At 30.6% G+C, this 21,136-nt stretch overlaps 1 protein-coding gene across 1 annotated transcript; it reads left to right on the forward strand.

The window, feature by feature from the left end:
- Positions 1-16,619: 16,619 nt before the first annotated feature.
- On the forward strand, positions 16,620-21,031 carry LOC123668426 (sodium/potassium/calcium exchanger 3). The gene is made up of 8 exons (XM_045602158.1): positions 16,620-16,807; positions 17,468-17,654; positions 17,752-17,826; positions 18,958-19,268; positions 19,439-19,601; positions 19,678-19,779; positions 19,855-19,976; positions 20,278-21,031. The coding sequence occupies exons 1-8, from the start codon at positions 16,628-16,630 to the stop codon at positions 20,503-20,505; spliced, it is 1,368 nt and encodes a 455-aa protein (XP_045458114.1). The 5' UTR covers positions 16,620-16,627; the 3' UTR covers positions 20,506-21,031.
- Positions 21,032-21,136: the final 105 nt, after the last annotated feature.

A 21,136-nucleotide genomic window follows, 5' to 3' on the forward strand; every position in this document is an offset into this window, starting at 1 on the left:
TCCAATTCTCTGTGAATGGCTAGGTCACACTATTGCGAAGCTAATGGGCAGGGGAGAAGATTATATCGGCGGTCCGAGTGCCTGTTATTCTAAGTGAATGTAGTGGTTAGTGGCATCCGTGACGCCAGCCGGGGCCCGTAAGTATGGAAGAGTAAAGGCGCGTCATGGCTTACAATGCGACAGGTATGTGCTGTCGTGATCCTATTTGTTATCGATACTTCTCACTGGGCTTTTGAGAGCAATCGTTAATGTGTCCCTTATTGTTTGTTTAATTGACCCGAAAATAGTTGTCATCACAAGTAAGTCACAAATTACGGGTGTGGCTATCAGCCGGACAATGACTATTCGTGAATGAATTAGTGCCGTCTATGGCGCAATGATTTTATTCAAACTTTTTGTCATATTTTCATTCTTCTATAGTTTTGAATATATCGGCTACTTTAAAAATATCAAATATAGAGGGTTTTTTCCATCAGAAAAGAAACATGAAATTACGTTTTACTTATTACCAATCCGTCACAATAAGGTCTTCATTGTTCTCCACCTAATTTACCTCCCCGTGTATTTTAATTGGCTTGATTCTCAATCGGTATTTTTAGACTGCCTGACTTGTAGATAAGTATGACATGTTCAATTTGTCGTCTCATAATCACATATACTCGTAAAAACCGTTTGATTGATGGTAAGACTTGATCTTCATGATATTTTACGAGCGATTTATGGGTATCTTCATTTCCAACAGTTGAGGTGTTTTTGGCAATTTTTGTTTTACTATCTTCAAAGCATATTATATTCTTATCTCATGTGACGAACACAACATTAGGTATTTTAATCTGACATCTACATCTTTTTGGTATAAGTAAAGCTATTAGGTATTTTCGAAGCGTGTTACAATTTAGATATGAATTTTGTGTAGTTATTTTATTTTTTTAATTGCGCTTAAAAATATATTTTTTTACATAACTATCATATATGACATTTGTTAATAAAATCTTGAGTTAATCTTAAAATCACATTTTAAGATTTTTTTTATTTAACTAAATTATTCCTATTATCAAAATATTGAATTAACATACATATATATAAATAATTAATGTGTTCAATATTTGTACACATACATAAACTGCTAATTTCATTATAAAAAAAAAATGTAGTATCTTCAAAATTTTTGGTAATTGATTGTGCAATTTGTTGATAAATTAGTCATTAGCTTTGGAAGTGTATTCTACATGTTGTTTGAGTAGCTTATACTCTACCTACCTGTCTTTGTTTTTGTTATATATCGTCAAGGGTTCATTAAACACAATTCAGCAGTAATAAATTACCTTAAAAATATACGAATTATTACATGTTTTTATGGATTTCAAAGGTGATGAATTAATTGTGTACAACATTAGCTGAGTATTATAGTATTATATGTGCTTTGCGCTTGATTTTTTTCCTTTCAGATTAGGAAATATATATATTCGTAGTACAATTATATGTTGTAATGTATATGCTGCGATATTACTCGTAATTTACAAGACAATAAGACTTAAGCCGGTCTGCATAAAAAATACCTGGCAATCTACTCCCTTATACTCGTACTTGGCAGCGTAGTAATAATAATGCTTTTAAATTGTTTAATTTCATGATGTTACGTATAATAGTTTTTAAAGTGTGGCAATTTTCTTGTCCGCGGGTAATTTTACGGTCGTTTGCGTCGGCAAGCGTTCCTAAAGTTAGAAGAAGGGGAGGCGCAGGATTAGCGCCTCATCCGGCTAACAATTGACAAATTGTCAGGGCTGGCGATGGAGGAATTATCTGCCTAAATTTTCATTGGTTACACCTTAAATTTTAATCATAAGATATGGAAATAGAAATGAAGTATACTGAAAAAACTAATTTCATTGTTGTTTTGATAAGCAATATACAAATTTAGCAGAAAGATAAGCAGTGTATGAATAAATAAAATACATGTATATGTTTTTATTTTTGTGTACATAATATAAGAACTATTTGAATAGGACATATAGATGTCGGCTGTGGCCAGGGCGTTTGTGCTTGTGGTTTGAGTCTGACCAAAAGGAAAACTGAAAGCTATAAAATGTACGGCGTTTATTTATTAATTATTAATTACATACAATTTACGCGACTGTTTCTTTCCTTTTACGCTATAAATGAACATAACTATTTAGTTTATAATTTAATAATATTAATTATATTAATCTTTGCATTGCATTGCTATTGAGCTTAGTTAGTATTTTTTTTTTAATTAATTTGAGATGTTTGATTAAATCTGTATATCAACGGTGCTTCTGCTTATTGATTTTACAGAATATAATAAAATAAATTTAGTAGTGAAATAATTTATTCGTTCGAATTTTTTATAAATAAAACAAATCAGATAAACGTAACATAGCTTCTTTTTAGAATCAGATTTATTTTTCGAATAAATTTATTTTAAAAAAAGAGATATGCAATTAAATAATGACAAATACAAAGATTAAATTAAATTAAACACAATCTTACAGATACATACATAAATTATCTAAAATTAAACTAAGTTTATGCATTTTAACAATGCTTACTTTTCGCAGTTAGAAGAAATACTTGATGGTAAGATTGAAAATTAAAAATATCAGAGGTCGCATCGTTTTAAGTTAACCGTATTTAGTACAGCCAATTAAGCTATGGAACGATGTACCCGCTAGATCGAAATTTTTCATATGATGATTTTTATATTCGGTTTAAGCGAACCTGGAGCAGTCAATTTTTGATATGATATTCAAAAATGTTTAGAATTCCTAATGTGTGGGTAACACAAAAATAAAATCGTAGATACAAGTATTCATAATTCAATTGCTATTTTAAAATTTATTAAAAAACTACTTGGTTTGGATTTAATCATTTTCATTAGCACATTTGCTTGTAAAGCTTTATTTATGGTTTGCTTATTTTATTTAGAATTAAGTATATATAGATAAGTGTTAAAAATGGTCAGCTTAATTTATATTTAAAAAGAAAATAAGTAGAGGTCTAAACATTTGAAAAAATTGATTGCTTTTAAACCACGTCTTATATAGTGTATATCATACACAATGGCAGTGGCACGGGCGAACCATATAACTAAAACGGAATAGATGTTTGTAAAAGCCTAATACAATATTTCATTTTTTCACGGTTAAGATCACTATCACGATACAGCCAGTAAAAGCCTACTGCTGGGCATGGGACTAATTCTTCATATAGGAGAAGGAATCATTTTTTATTACCTAAGTATTAATCGATTTAAAATAATAATATATATTACAAACAAATTTACAAAAAAATATATAGTTGGTGACATTGTAGAAGATTCGGCTCGTTTCGGTTTTTTTAAAATGTTGTTTAAAATGTAACTAAAAATTTAAGTCGTGGTTACTGGTTGAAGTCATGTATAATCAATATCTAAAAACATAGACGATCTTAGTTTGTTTGAGTTCCATTTTGTTTGTCAGATCAAATGTGATTTTTCTTCTTTTATAAAGCTAATTTATTTTTTAGCTATAGTCAGTAATTGTTATACATCGTGTTCTAAATGTACATACATGTTGTATGACATTGAATAGTTCTTTCGTTCCCCTTGAGTAAACTTTATGATTTTACTCACATCTTTAATCTATAAATTATATAAGCCAAACACATCTTTTAAATATTTGTGCTAAGTAAATACTCCGGTGTCAATTGATGTAATATATACTGAATACGAAACTTACCTACAGTAACAACCTTTAAAAATACTTTTACAAAATTAATGAGTGCCTAGTAACAACGACTATTTTACTCGTATGGTCTTTCATAGTTTAAAGTGCCCGTAAAAAGGATTTATTTTAATTCAAGTCTAATTTATTTATTACATTCTATTGTTCATAGTTCATAGTTAATATATTTGTAGCAAACACGCGTTACATAGAACATTAAATAGTGCTTATGTATTTCAGTATTATTGTAAAATAAAGACGATGTCCGAATATTGTGTATGTTATATATAATATGTTTTTTTTTTGAATCAAGAAGACCTCTTTCAGATTATACTTTAATGTATGACCAGTATTGGTATTTTTTTTGCTAAAAATATTTTTTGCATAAATATATACTCATTTTTAATTCAGTTGTCAACAATTCATAGTTTACATTTATAGTAAACTAGCGGCACATAGAAAGAAGTTAATGTCGAAGTAGCCTTAATGCGGACTTCCTGCCTTCTTTCATATGTCAATTTCCTTCGTAATGCATTCGATAATATCTCAACGAGAAGAGGCACGCACTATACCTCAAACGTTACAGGTCACGTTAAAGCGATTAGGTCTAGTTTACGTCAGCAAAGCTTAATTGATTACACATGAGATCAATGAAAATGAGATGGCTGGAAAACGTAAATGACGGTCGACTGGACGACTCTTAACAAAAGGGTCGGGTCCAGTCATTTATACATTGATGCAATAGTTTATGGAACGTTATTATTAACAGTAAGGCTCGATGTGATTTAGTAATTATTTATCATTATTGAATTTTTAGTTTTAAATAAAAAAACAAGATCTTTTTAGTAAAATAACATATTTTGATTCAAAGTTCTGAAAATCAGTTTTGATTTCAATATTTAATTTTGTTCTGTAATTCACATTCAACGCTCCAAATAATTTTCAAACTTAGGGACTCCTTTTAATAATATTTTTTAGTTATTATATTATGTGTATATATATACTTAAGGTTTTTTTTTTTTTTTTAGTTTAATGTAATTTATCTGTTAAATATAGCTTAACTATTTATTTTTATAATTTATAATATTTTCAAACTGAATATCACATGACATATCCTATTACTTTAATACTTAAAAAAGAAACAATTCAGTTATGTCAAATTGTCAGTAGTAGAATTTCCATAACAAAAAGTTATAATGAAAGAAAATGTGCCTCGCCGTCCAGAAATCATTTATCTCGATTAAAGTAGTTTGACTTAGAAGTTGACTAGTTGACTGGTCACTAAGTTCGAACGTGCTATTTTAAAAGTAGAGATAATTATTAACTTCTTTAGTAATTTAATTTTAATTTTTATAAGAACATGAATAAACCAACGGCTCAATTAGTCGACGTTTTTTACAGACTAATCGCCTACTTTGTTAGTATAGATGACTCTGTAATTCAGACTATACATAGTTCTTCTAATATAAAGAGTATTAACATATACAGTAAAGTTAAAGTTATAAATGTTGCCTACAAACCACTATTTTAGCACGAGGAATTAAAAAGCTGAGCTTTTGTTGGTATAGCGACCCAAGTTTATTCCTCCTTTTATTAGTATCTACAATTTGTATTATTAAGAAGAGGTTGACGTTATTTTCTAAAATCGGATAATCCGGTTAGTCAAGTTGACGCAGTGGTCATTTAAGACAATTTGCTTGTTGACTTTGCTATTTGTCGGAGCGTTTTTAGTGAGGAAGTCACGTTGTTTGTTTGTCATCGGCGATGCGTTCGTCTATATGTACGTATATTGTTCGTTTTCGTAAGATTATTTTTAATTTTTGCAACAAGGGAATGTTGTGTGATAAATTAAATATAAAATGTGAATTCTCATTAATTACTATTGAAATTAGTCGCGTTTTTTCTCTCTCTCAGATATATGCGTATAGTCATATAAAAAAGTGCACACAAATTCGGAAGGGCAAAAAGAATATTTTTAATTCATACCTAACATATTAACAGATTTTACTCACGTAATTGTTTTTATTTAAACGATTACAGTGTATTTTAAATTCCTTTATTGGATCGAAACTTACACACGTGAATCTTCAATTAATTTTAATTTTGAGGATAAAAGCATTTGTTCTAATTTTATAATCTAGACTAGTAACTACTACCAATAATATACACAACATTTTTTAAAGACAAAGGTACCTAGGTTGTAAATAAGAAATAGACATCTACCAGGAAGTGTGAGAAGTTGTTATATTTACTAGTGGTCGCCCAGTGGTCGAAGTTCGACCATAATTAATTTAAATTATAAGTTTGAACCTTATTAAGGTTCTGTAAAAAATTTTAGCATTCTGCACTCCTTCTCTATACAAACTATAAGTGTGCGAAATTTAATACTTCTTCGCCCACCCAAATTTCGTAAAAACTTATTAATATATAGATTAATAAGGTTAAATGTATGAATATAATAATTTATAAGCCCCATGATCACCGTTTTGAATAAATAATTATAAGTTGTAGAGAAAATACGACTATAGCATAGTTTTATGTTTTCTAAAACTACTTATTGAATTAAATAAAATAAGTTACAAAGCTCAACAAAATGAATTATAATATATTAGTTGGGTCTTTCAGTTTTCAGTCAGTCAGTAAAGTTATTTCAATTTGAAATTTTATGAAAATTAACTGAAAGACCGATGCTCACTACTGGTCACAAGAAATCAAAATTAATATGGAAAATCAATACTTAACGGTACAGCGTTCTTACAATGCAGTACCATAGATAAAGTAAAAAATATAGATAACGCACCTAGAACAGAAAAGTGAAGCCACTTTTTTAAAGATGTGTGAGTGAGTGAAGTGTTGACACTTTTTAAAAAAAAGTCCCTAAAATTTTTATTAAACAATTAATTTAATATAGGTAAAATGGGTATTGGAAATAAAAACCTGTTTATAGTTTTAAATATATTTACTCCTTTTTTCGATTCAAATTGTTACATAAATCTATTGTAGCCGTGTTTTGATTTATTTAATTATATAAATCTGTGTCAATGAAAACTTGCGTTTTTAAGTAATTGATGATTCCTCTGAGGGGCAAGTTCCTGCTTTAAAGACGTCTAACTCTTTGCTGTAATAAATTGATTTTACTTTTACATTTTTTTTTAAATTAAGTTCCTGTTTTTTTAACTTTTCTCTTAGTTTATGTTTTTTAGGTGTATCAAAGATTGAATCTTGGTTAAGGACTGATTTAGACTCATCCGGTAGGTCCTAGAACAAAAAATATAACATTAAAATACGTAGTAGTAAGTAGCATCAGTATATACGTGATGGTACTCTGCGAAGTCCACGTTTTGTACTGTACATGTCAGCTTTATCAAAATGGTTTGAACAAACCAACTAGATGAGGATGGCTGTCGTTGTAGTTCATTTCGGCTCAGTCGTAAAGCAGCTACCCATTCATCTCCTATTAAAATATTCGTTGGAAACCTAAAACCATGATATTTAGTAGTAAAATATGAGTAGTTAATTCACAAATTTAAACAGAATCAAACGAGTTAAAAATTCATATTTAACTTGACTTCAATTTAGGAAAAACATAAAAATCACACAATAAAAATAATAATAATAATGTTGTCCACTTTCTACTTAATTATTTTTCTATGATTGCCTACAATTTACTTACCCGCATTTTGGGCTAATGGAAATAAAAATTACTGGTAACACTCCCTCGGTACGTCATTTCGGGACATCGAAATTATAAGTTCCGAATAACCTCAATATTATTTTGGAATAACATGAAATATAAGGTTTTGTTTGTACTTGCGTGTGAAACGATATTTCTTCAGACTTTTTATTCACTTTGGTATTGTTTTTGCACCATTTAATTACATAAGAACGGCATTTTGAAGGCAAAGTTACTGTACGAGGCCCCGTGAGATACTAACGAAAATGAGCGTAGTTTGATGCATATGTGTGCGTGAGCGCGTGTGTTTACTTGAAGGAGCCGAGTTTTGTGGCTTCAGTAACAACAAAGGCCGCGCATTATCTACTTTTTTTTACTTGATCTATGTGCAGTACATGATTGTATGCGATCATCGTAAACATGTATAACGTTATTTATTAGTTCAATTCATTTGTTTATTTGATAACCTTCGATAATGTCGAAAGAAGGTAGATAATTTTCCCGAAGTCCAGTAGATTATATAATTTAGTTTGCATTGTAAATAATAAGAAAAACATTATTTACAAATTTACCATTTAGGAACGTGGAGTATAACGATATAAGATAGTAAGATATTTGAGAGCGACTTTATGAAAAAAAAAAACTCCAATTAAGTTAACAAACTTACATACTAAACTCGGCTTTGCATATATTTATTTATGATAAAGTTACATATATTTATCACATAAAAATCATATCAATAATGAAATGTTGTAACTTATGTGTTTGTCTGTAAGTAAATGAATAAATTAAACCGGTAACTAAACTTTTTGTTCTATTAAGACAAGTGCAAGGGCAGTGACTAGTGTAATACGGGTTAACAACTAATCATTATTATATCAACAAGATGTGGGTCGTTGAACTATCCTGACCTATTCATGTAAAAGTCAATTCATATGCCCTTACTCATATTTTATTGAAAATTATCTACTTGCAAACACACACGGAAACCTAATTTTTTTACTTGATTAAATTTTAAATGGCGAACCAATTAACTATAAAATTTGACCTTTGGTCAGCTCTAATGTTACCTGTTAAATGCATAAGTTTATACTATTGTATAACACATAAAGGCTTTATACATTTAATTGGCTTTCATACTTTAGGATACGCTGTAATAATCTATACGTGTATGTATAAATAAAATTGAAGTGTCTGTTTGTAATATTAAAATAACCGCTTATTGACTAAATGCACATGGATGTATACACGGTACATATACCAAAATAACATTTTTTACAATTTTTGTCTGTCTATCTGTCTGTCTGTCTGTTTGTTCCAGCTCATCTCTGAAACAGCTGGACCGATTTTTAAGGGGACCTTCACTGCCAGAGAGCAAATGTAATAAGGAGTAACTTAGGCTACTTTTATTTCAGAATTTTATTTATTTTATAACTCAGCGAACTGAAAAATAAGTTTTTTGTTAAATTCCACGCGAACGAAGTCGCGGGCACAGCTAGTTTTTAGTATAGCCGTTATTTTTAATTAACCGTTTATTTGATTTGACATTTTTCATTTATAGCAAAAAGCACAGATATTTTCGGACAATTTCACATATAGATTACTACAAAGCTAATTACTATTACTGGCCTAATTGGCAATCATGTTAAATTTTCGAATAAAAATACATAAAATGAATTAATATGGGCATGTGGTTAACACCTATCTATAAAATGTATGTATTTTGAGCTTTGAAAATATATGTGTGTACTAATTGTATCCTGCGTGTGCTGCTACGCTTTTTTATTTTTTATTTTGATTCTATTTACAATCATTTATATATATACATATATATATATATATAAGATAGAGACTAATATCGCCCGTTCATAGTAAAGTGATAGTAGCAGGGGTAGGTAGAAAAGAATATAACTTGACTTATGTCTTTGGTTTTCAACATAGGTTGTTTTCAGATATTTACAATTAGAAAGTAGAAATTTTGAAGAATATTCCTAAGAACGTATTACTCCAAATTCTTCATATCCATAAGTTCTCTAAAACTAGGAATTTCAATTGTAATAATAATCATTGCAACAACGTGAGTCCAGCAACGACGTGAGATTAATGAAAAATGAAAATCAATTTTCTGAAGCATAAATTCTAAGTTATTTGACTTGCTAATATTTCTGCATGAATAACCTTTCAAATAGTATTAATTAATTATGTCATGTCACTTCACATTTAAGGTTAAATAGCAATAAACATATAAATTGTGCGAAATATGTGATCGAAATGTATTGAATATGAATAAAATATACAAGATACAAGTAAGATCATGCAGCTGAAACTGCTTTTCTATTTTAAATTTACTCAAATTATGTATTAAAAAAATATTGGGTTAAATCGCTATGTCTACGAATAATTTACGATTTACATCGTCATCACCGTCATCCTGTTTCCAACCGCCGTACATTCATAAGCTTCTGTATATTCCAGGTTTTAACTTCTCGAATGAACATCTATATGAACTTAAATCGGATACAATTTTGTTTCGTACCTTTCGCGTGATACAGAATGAGATACAGTCGGACAAAATAACAGACATGAAATAAGTGATATAATTTTGTTTTCGGTATTGATTATGCAGTGCCCAACTGAACAGAACAAATAATGACGTTTAAATATTTTAGTACACAGCTCAATAGAAAAGAAAAAAAAATATAATAAAAAGTTTTGTGTCTGGAAGTCATAAATATACATTTCTTACTTATTAATTCTGCCTAACTGATTTATCATTATTTAAACTAAAAAGGAATAAAAAATTTAATTGAGTAAGAAAACAATGTAGAACACATATCTCTACACTTATAATTGATTATATTTTCTCTTTATTTTAACTCTTATATAAGTTGCGTGTTTAACTACAGTGAGTATTCGTGATTAAGTTTGTGTGAATGTGTTTAAATCGTTTACATAGATGTGATAAGATCTTTATATGTCATATTTTAATATATAATAGATTAGCAATTATTCATTCTGACATTAAATACTTTTGTTTATCGCGTACTTTTTATATTTAAAGTAAGTTAATGTTCCGTTACCCGCTATTTTAACTGTTTAGAATCTCCACGCTTCTTTTTAGATTACAATAATATTATACAAGTACAAGTTAAAAAAAAACTACAAAATTTTTATTTAAGAAGGCTTTAAATGTACTTTTGAATTTGAATTTTTCGATATTTTTCAAATAAAAATTAAATTTGTTTTTTTGAATTAATTATAGTTGAAGTAAAACTACCATTGATTCGGAATGCAAATTTTGCAGAGAAAAATTGCCAAGAATATACCTATATGTATACGTATCTTTTAAAAAGCAGCTTAGCTCGGTATTTTTAGTAAATCGTATTTTTTGGAAATCATATTTAAATACGAATAACATATTCATAAAATATGAATAATATTTTTCAATTTTACCGACAATAATAAAAAATATGAACTGGTTATTTAAATAAAAAATTACGAGTGCAATTAGAAAAAAAAGTAACCTAACAAATCGACCTGCTGACATGTGGATTTGAACCGCGGTCTTCTCAGTCGTTTCTGACCGGCCGATTATCCACCCGAGCTATTACAACTTTATTGACAATTGCGAAATTTACGTTCATATTCTAACGATATTGTAGCCATTTTATCATTGCCTAAAAACAGGGATAAAATGACATTTTCTAAAAATGAATTCTAGCTATATCGATTTAACGCCCCTGAAATCCCTTGCATACTAAATTTCATGAAAATTGTTGGAGCCGTTTCCGAGATTCAGCTTATATATATATATATATATATATATATATATATATATATATATATATATATTTATACAATAATTGCTCGTTTAATAGTAATAGATATCATTACATAATATAGAACAAAATCACTTCCTGCTGTGTGTATGCTTAGATCCTTTAAAACTACGCAACGGATTTTGATCCGTTTTTATAAGTAAATATAGTGATTCCAGAGGAAGGTTTATATGTATAACTAGTATGTGTAATTAATGCATAATACTAGTCCTTTGGCGCAGTTTGTAGTGACCTTGCTTTCTGCTCTGAGCGTTGTGGAGGATGTATGAGAAGGAGATTTTAGAATTAAATTGGAGTCAGGTCTAAGGAACGCTCATGGGAATTACGAAGATACATGAATCATTCTTTATCGTCTCAAGGGGTATCATGATTAAAAAGTACACAGTAAAGAAGTGAAAGTACATGAGTATTCCTACGAAAGCGAATCGGGAGCCACTTAAGTGTCTCGCGGAAATCGGAGACATGGTCATATTTGAACAATATATGAACTGTATATAGAGATTCTGGAGGCACTCAAGCTTGTTATGTTGCTTCTTCCGTAATATCTAGGAAACATGCATCTGCGTAGTTAAGAATCGGTAAAAGCAGTACTTGTGCTAATGCAATTTTAGAAGGCAAAGGAAGAAAGAATTGAAGACGCCGAAGTAACCCAAGGACAGCAAACATTTTTCTGTTGAGCTCTGTTAATTGAGGTGTGCAGGAAAGAAACTGATCTAGAGTTTTCCCAAGTTCTTAACAGTCTTGCTGTAATTCAGAATAGTATTTTTAAATACTACAGGTCGTATAAGTCACCAATCTATGAGACTTTGAAGGAGTGTAACCTGACGAGTTGCTCCAAACGTAAATATTACTTAATTCATTATTTAATACTTGACGGTAGATCAGCCAGCTTAGAATGGGTATAAATTTGTATATCGTCTATATACAGATGGTAGAGAGAAGAAATGTTTTTTCTGATTTTTGTTTATTAATAAATAAAGAAAATAAGAAGAGACTCCACCTTGCGGTTCGCCGGCAATATTGGTAACCCAGCCAGAGTAAGCATCTTGTACTTGTACCCGCTGCCGGCGCCCCGAAAATTAGCGACCATTCTAAAAGTAATTAGATTAGATTTTTTTTTTAAAATAATAATAGAGCAGGTTATCTTGTGTATTAAAAGTATTGCGTGTTTTAACTTAACGAGTTACGCGTTTTCAGTTCCGTGTTGAGATTCTCACTTTTTTATGAATATAAAACAGATATGCTAATTGCCGCGAAGTAATGGTATGCGTACACGCACGGTGCCGTGAATATATTTGAATTCAGTTAGAATATTTTTTTTAATTCTTCTCTTAGCTTGTTTACTAATTTAGGGACTGAAAACGAAATCATTTTCATTTTTTGTCTTCAGTTTAATTTTTAATTTAATTTTTATTTTATGAGTTATTCGATTTGTTATAATTGATGAACTGAACCAAAATTACTCGTCAATTATTTTTTTAACATATTTTATTGTTATAATGAATGTCAGTTTTATTACTTATAAATTGAACGTAGTTATATTAATAAATCTAACCAATTATTTAATTAATTTAGTTCCTGTAATTTAGTTTATACTTTCTTCCGAAAACGTTATTTACTATTTACAATCCTTTTTTGTATAATATAGAACGTACCTATTGTTAGAACATATTATAATTAATCTTTCGTTTATTATCTATACAAATAAACAAAATTGGAGTGTCTGTTTGTAATATTAAGATAACCGCTTTCTACTAAGTTAGCTTTTAACTAACATTTTTTTACAATATTTGTCTGCCTGTTTGTCTGTCTGTTTGTTTCGGCTAATCTGTGAAACGGCTAGACCGATTTTGATGGGACTTTCACTGGCAGATAACTGATGTAATAAGGAGTAACTTAGGCTACTTTTATTTTAGAAATTTATTTATTTTATAACCCTGCGAACTGAACAATAATTAATTTTTTTAAATTCCACATGGTCATGTCCACATGTCGCGCGAACAGTAAGTTTATAATAATATTAAAGAAATATACTTAACTTATAAATAATTTACTAATTTAATTATTTATCTGATTGGCACAACACGCAAAGTTAATTTAATATTGTTTTTAAAATATTTTCACTATAATATTTAACATCTCTTCGGTATCAACCGCGTTGTGTTTATTGGCCTTTTTGCCAGTTTAATTTTGATGTGACTGCTCTTTTGTTAATCTCTTTTGTTACTCTTGTAGTGGACCTATATCTTCATACCATGATAATTAATATATATGATTTAATATATATGATGATATTCAATATAGACTATCTCGTCGTATCGTAGACGTCTTTCTCGATGATTATGGAAAAAGTCTGTGATTCACTCACTATAAATATATGCAATTGGAGTTCAATGGTGAAAAAATATTCGCGACATAAATAAAAAAATAAAATAAAGGAACAAACAAACTGACTTTTGTAATATTAGTACAGACGAAGGTAACCTTCCTCGAGGAAAAGGTTATCTCTAAGATTTTTTTACAAATCGTAATGAAAACTCCTGTGATAAGCCATTATACAAACGAACAAGCACTTCAACTGTAATATATAATTACTTTGGCGTATATTATTTGCTACGCCCATATCATATTCAATTTGTTGCATTATTATATATAGCACTAGTAAATATATAGAGTATACATACCAAAAATATATAAGTATTAAGTTTTCGCGTCGAATATATATATTTATATAGCGAAAGTACGTTCAGCCACGCGCTTGTAATACATCTGATGTAGCAAGCGTCCACAGGCTACGGTTACCGCTTACCATCAAGCATACCGTACAAGTATTTGACACTCTAGAGCAGCGGTCTTAAGTTTGTTGGTTTTTTAACCTATATTTATTAGGTCCATATTCATATTTGTTACATAATATTAAGATATTATGGCTAAAGAAGAATAATAGCCCTCTCTTCCCGTGGATGTCCTAAGAGGTCCTCTCTTAAGGAATAACACAGTTTCACTACCAATTTGGAACTACGGAAGGTGATGGAACGTGGAATAACAACCGAACTGTTTAAAAAAAATTTAAACACACATACCAAACATCAAGTATTTCCGCTCTCTCTTATGGGCAGTGGTAGTAATGTTAGAGGAGTGAATGCTAGGAATTAACGGAAAACAAGTGGCTAACCGACAATACACCTGACTACGTACAATGGACGCACTCTTCAGCTGAACCATTACCTCACTGTACTCGATGTGAATCTAAGTCATATTAACTAGTATATATGACTTACTTCCACTTCGAGTTCGGTGTGTTTATCTGACAGCCGAAGATTGATCGAGGACACGATTATTCCAAACTCCGTTTACTTGTTCTGTTTTGTTCTGTGAAGGTGATAGAAGGCATTTTTTCAAGGCGTTCGACAGCGACTTTTTCCAATATCTACAGTCTGACGATATGGTAAATACTATGAACGAGGATATTTCAAAAGCTTTACATGGCATTACGTGGCTTTCTACCATGTTATTTTGGGAGACTTCAACGCCAAAGTAGGAATACAAGATCGCGACAAATTGGAGCGCAGCCTTTACCAGCTTACTCCCCACGTTCCCGGTTCTCCACAGTCCCCATCCAATAGCGGAACTATCAGGACTGTCAGGAAATGAAGGCCGAAGTGCAAGCACTTCGTGTCGAAATTTCTGGAGGTAATGCCTATAGTGACCACGCTGGGCAAACGGGTTGGTTACCGCAGAGCTGGCTTTGTCGCACCAAGACGTTGATGCCCATCTCCAGTCTGTATTTATAAGCCAGCTGGTGGATTGTTCTCTCGCCATCAGTCGGCTTCTACTGTTCCAAGTTCGTAATGGACTTTGTTATACCTTAGTCGCCTTTTACGATACCCACGGGAAGAGAGGAGGTGGCAATATTCTATTCTATCGTAGTCATACGGCAATACATTTTCTTACTATATTTAAATTGTTCATTGCGCTGTGGGCAACCACGCGATGGGCTGCATTTCACGACCAAGGCTCTTGAGGTATATAAAAAAAAAATTTAAAAGCTAATGTAACGCCGTAACCTCATTCTCCAAATAAGTGTATATGTCTACTAACTCAGATGACTCAACTACAATGTATTTACATGATTTACAAATACTGAACCACATTTTTTTACTTTTTGAACGTCCCAAAATATTTTTGATACTATATTTTTGTAAATATAATTTTTATAGATGGGTATATCCGCAACTGCACGCCGCCAGCTATAGATGACTTCCCGGCGGGTTTCTTCACGGAGCTACAGAGGCAGCATGGCGCTATTGTTCTTCATGCATTCATTTCGATCTATCTCTTCGTTGCTCTCGCGGTCGTTTGCGATAAATTTTTTGTACCGGCAGTTGACCGAATATGTACGGGTACGTGAAATTTTTGAGTATTAACTACCTAATTGATTTCCACAGATATTTTCAATCGCGTAGGGATTACATTATAAAATTATAGTAGCATAGCTTCAATTCAATAATAATCTCCCACTCAACTTCCGTTTGCTTCGCCCGATTACACTTTTCGTAACGCTCTCGTTACGCATTTACCAGCTTACTCCCCAAGTTAAGTGTGTGTAAAAAAGTTTTATTTCAAAAATTTCATCAATTGTAACGTAACACCCAAATGTGTCATGCTAACTAGTTTTGAGTAAATAATTAACAGAAATCCATCCATCATATATATCAGGATAATATTTTAGAAAATTTTGAATTTATAATTTTTGTACAACTTTCTTGCAAATTTTCTTTTTCGGGAATAAAATAAGTTATAGTGATTTGTTATTTCGATTTTATTTAACTTTATGATGTTTGTGTTAAAGTAACGACATATTTGGCGAGTTACGATACATATCTATGAATATATAGGGTTGGTATGGTCTTATAACCAATCTGAAAAAGACTCTAAAACACCATATTTTTGACAAGTTTGTGGATTCTATCAAAACATTATCAAGAAAATTAACTGATAAAACAGGTCACAGAGTTTCATTCAAGTTAAATAACCGATTTCGTAGGTTGCTAAGTCGTATTTAAATTTACCGTATTTTTTATAAACAATGTAATTACGGCAAAAATTATTTTCTAATCGGCTTAATTAGTGACTCTTAAGCTAAGAGCGTTAAAAAAGTGATTAAATTATTGTAAAAGAAAATCGAAAAATGCGGAACCATAATCATTTATTATTAAATTAATTTTCTTACTTTAAACGGACAAAATAAATATTTAAACCAAGTTAATTATTGCAAATACAACTATACGCTTAATGAATCTATTCAACCTTTTGCCATAAAATTTGGAAGAAAATATTAAGATTAAACACCGATAATTATATAGATTATATAAAATATTTCAGCACTGAACATGACGAACGATGTGGCGGGTGCTACTTTCATGGCAGCGGCTACGTCCGCGCCAGAATTGTTTGTGAATGTCATCGGAACATTTATAACAGAAGGTGATATTGGTGTGGGCACTATCGTTGGGTCTGCAGTTTTCAATATTCTGGCTGTGGCTGCCTGCTGCGGCATCGGCGCCGGAATGGTAAGAATTTCTTTAGTGAGCCATCCATAGCATGTCACATGGTAAAGCTAATAGAAATGATGGAAAGTGGATCGTGACACCGTGTGATGGGAGAGTTGTATATATTTAACAAGTTTTTAGTACTACTACTAAGTTCTAAACATGTCCACATGTTTGAATAACACAAGAAATTTGCATTACCTATAATTTAATTTTTTTATGTTTAAATGTATAATTATGTCGTACAAACGTTAGTGTCTGTGACAAGGAATGAGGTTAGTCTAAAAATCGTGAAATTGTTGACGTAATTTATGGACGAATCCTTACCACAGATTATAATTGCAGTAATTATTGTCTGCCGCTTCGAGCTATTAGGTTAAGTACTTTGATTACATGACTAACATAAAAATTTATTCCAAATTTTATATCATCTACTTCGTTTAAAGGAAACAGACATGCCTTCTTCAAAAAAACTGAGCCTACGTACTAGCTTTTTTTAACGATAACTAGTTATCTTTATTTAAAAAAAATTGTACCTCTTTGTATTTTGTCTATATATTTGGTTATTTTATTATTTAGTTGATTCTTAGCAAATGGTTGTTTCCCAAGCTTGTATTGATAGCTACATATTAAGAAATTACGTTTAAAACGTTACTTTCAATTATGTTTGATAATTTTTAGGTGGTACCCTTGGATTGGTGGCCGTTAACAAGAGATTGCTTAGCGTATGGCATTACGGTGTCTATACTTATTTGTATTATGCATGACGAATATGTGCAGTGGTACGAAGCGTTCCTTCTTGTTTTGTTATATGGCGTATATATTTGCATTATGTATTACGATAAATCTATACAAAATTTTGCAAAAGGTAAGACTTCGTCAATTTATAAAATAATGTAAAGTATAATGATATTTTCATTTTACGAACTAACTTAACGTGTATTTTTTAATTTTTTTTTTAATAGGAAGTTGGATATGCATTTCAAACATGTTAAAGAAGGACAATGAAAAGCAAGACTCGGTTTTACCAGTAGACAATGGTTTGTACTAATAAGATATATAAGAACATAACATACAACAATATATACAATATCTGTCACATATAATAAAACTAGCTGCCCTGGCGAACTTCGTATCACCTTATTTTTTTCTGAAATATAATAATAACATAATATATCAAAATAAAATATAGCCTATCTTTTAAGTTGGATCAAACTGCACACGGTGTGCAAATTTGACTAAAATCGGTTAAGTAGTTTAGGAGTCCATTGAGGACAAACATTGTGACACGAGATTTATATATATTAAGATGGTAGGAAAGTTAAAACTGTACATTGAATATTTTTTTAAAAGAATACTTTCGGTGTGATCTACAAACGATACCGAAGCCAAAAATATAGTTTTTAGAATTTTTGTCTGTTTGTCTGTTTTTCTGTTTGTCTGTATGTATCTCCGGGATAAACTCAAAAAGTACTGCATGGATTTACTTCAAATTTGGTATGAATATTATTAAGAAGTCGGGTCAACATATAGGCTACATATTATCACGCTATCACCTACGGCGAACGAGCAGTGAACATTTATTTCTTCAACGCATTCTGTAACAACGTGTAATCTATCGACGCATATTTGAATGTTGTTATTATGTTAATAACCATGCTATAAGATAGCTTCATGCTATAAATAAAGACATTCTGTAGTATGTTTAATATCAGCATTGCACCTGTGCGAAGCCGGGGTGGGTCGCTAGTAATAATAATATAATACGTAATTGAAATCTATATAAATAAAAATGAATTTTGCTAAGCGCATAACTCGAGAATTGTTTGACCAATTTGGCTAATTCATTTTGTTTGTTCCTAAAACTCACGGAAGGTTTTATAAAAAAAAACAACAACAAAAGATTGATATTTGACAGAACGATGTATGTCCGGGCAGCTAGTGTTAAATAGAAATGAAGAGAAATACTACCATATATACTTTTTATACAAATAAAGTTTACAAAAAAAAAAAAACTAACATTTAAAAATTAATAATAAGTGGTATTCATTTAGGATTTGGTAACTATCTTAAAGTCGTTTTATTCCTAAACATTTTATTCATATACTTATGTAATATTATTAAGTATAAGACAAGGATTATTATCAAATGATAATTATTATTTCTAACAGAAAATAAGGATGTAAAGAATCTGTCCACAATTGATCATCACCAGCACAACGGGAATGTTAAAAGTGTGCCAATATACAAGGATGCGAATGAAAAGAAACTTGCAGTGGATACTACTCAACAAATCGAAAAATTCAAAAACGATGACGATAAGAGTGCTAATGGTGAAAACGATTCTAAAGTTGGTGATATGGAAATAGCATGTCAAGAAGATACGAATCAAAGTAACGTGGAAGAAGGTAACAAGGAAGCCGTTGAAGAATATCGTCATTCTTTATGGAAATGGCCTAGTGGAAGAAGTAAACTTACGAAGGTAACAATGTAATATGATATCCACATTAAATATTTAAAAAAAAAAAAAAAAAAAAAAAAACTAAATTTACAATCAATAGGTTTCATGTCTATTAAATGTTGAAGTTTTTCTGTAGCCGAGCACCACTCGTTCGGGTATAAGGAATGACATATTTTATTTGTTAATTTCAGACGACTTGGATTGTCACGTGGCCTATACATCTCGTGTTTCTTTTCACGATTCCTGATTGTGAAAAGCCTCGATTCAAGAACTGGTTTCCACTAACATTCATAATGTGTATAGTCTGGATTGGCTCGCTGTCTTATATCGTAGCGTGGATGATAACTATTATTGGTAAGATTTTATTACATTTTCCTTTTAATTATTTTATCGTGTAATAATTATGTGATATAAAATATAAATGTTATAGGTGATACGTTAATGATACCTGATTCTGTTATGGGAATTACATTCTTGGCCGCCGGAACATCTGTACCGGAAGCTGTATCTAGTGTAATTGTTGCTAAACAAGGTAAAAAATACGAATATATCATAATTGCTATTACTTGTATTTGCTATTGGTTTTTCATAATCAATCTATTTACAGGTCACGGATCAATGGGCATAAGCAACTCTATAGGATCCAATACATTTGACATACTCTTATGTTTGGGACTGCCGTGGTTAATTAAAGCGTCGTTAACTCCAGCTGAACCCGGCAACTATTGGGTTAGAATGTTATTTTGTATATACAAAACTGAAGCGAATTTTTTTAAAATCTATAAAGCGAATGTGAACCAAATGCGAAAGTAACTTGCTAAGCGATTTGGGCCCGTCGTTTAATTGTGAAGAATCACATAGGTTTATAAATAATAACGATTAATTTTCAATATAACGTGTTGTTCTTAGTGTTGTTTTAGAATTCAGGTGATTTTTCATAATTAGACGTTTTTTTTTTGTAATGTCTATTCTCTTTGCTCCGCTTATGTTTAACTAAAATGCATTTGTATAACTTTTGTTCTTTCAATAGGTGAAGATTAATTCGATGGGTCTAGAATATTCAGCGATTTCACTGCTGTCGACGCTTCTACTACTGTATCTGACTTTCTGGTTCAACAAATTTAAGTTGGACGCAGCGGTGGGGAGGGCGTGCCTAGCTATGTACGCCATGTTCCTGGTACTGGCCACGCTCATCGAATTAAACGTTTTCTTCCCGGTGAACGTGCGTACTTGCAAGAGAACCGAACTGAAATCTTAACTACTATACATATCCAGTGAACTGAATAAAACCTCAACAGTGATATCATTTGCGTCAGTCACATACTAAGAAAGCATCAGATTTTCGATGACAAGATACTGTTCGAAAACTGTATTAAATTTTTACTCTCACTTTAAAAGTGATACGATGATATAAATTTTAGAATCAAGATTAATAAAGTTAAGTTTATTATTAATTATATTATTATTTTATCTTTTGTTTGAAGAACTAAAAAGATTACAGTTTTTTGTTGTATCATTGTGTCATTATTCTCCGGTGTCTATAATTTAATTGAAATATGTTTCAGTATATAAGGAACATTATCCGAATTTAACGTCAAATACTTTTATAGGTTTCATACTATTAATAACCCTCAAATTACAGAAAAGGGGAAATCAACGGCAACATTTTGTATTTTAAATATATTTTTTACTTACCTTCGTAACATAATATTCATAAGTCGGAAAATTGTTTTGTAAATAAATACACGTATGATGTGATGTATCAACAAATAAGATTAAAAATATACATAGATTTTTATTTACCTCATTATTTCAATTCAATGAAATTCTCTTCTAATTTTTAATATTTATTTATATGATTATTTTGAAAAAGGTTCTACGAAATTTTT

The sequence above is a fragment of the Melitaea cinxia genome, chromosome Z (genome assembly GCF_905220565.1).
Source record: "Melitaea cinxia chromosome Z, ilMelCinx1.1, whole genome shotgun sequence".
Classification (NCBI taxonomy): Eukaryota; Metazoa; Arthropoda; class Insecta; order Lepidoptera; family Nymphalidae; genus Melitaea; species Melitaea cinxia.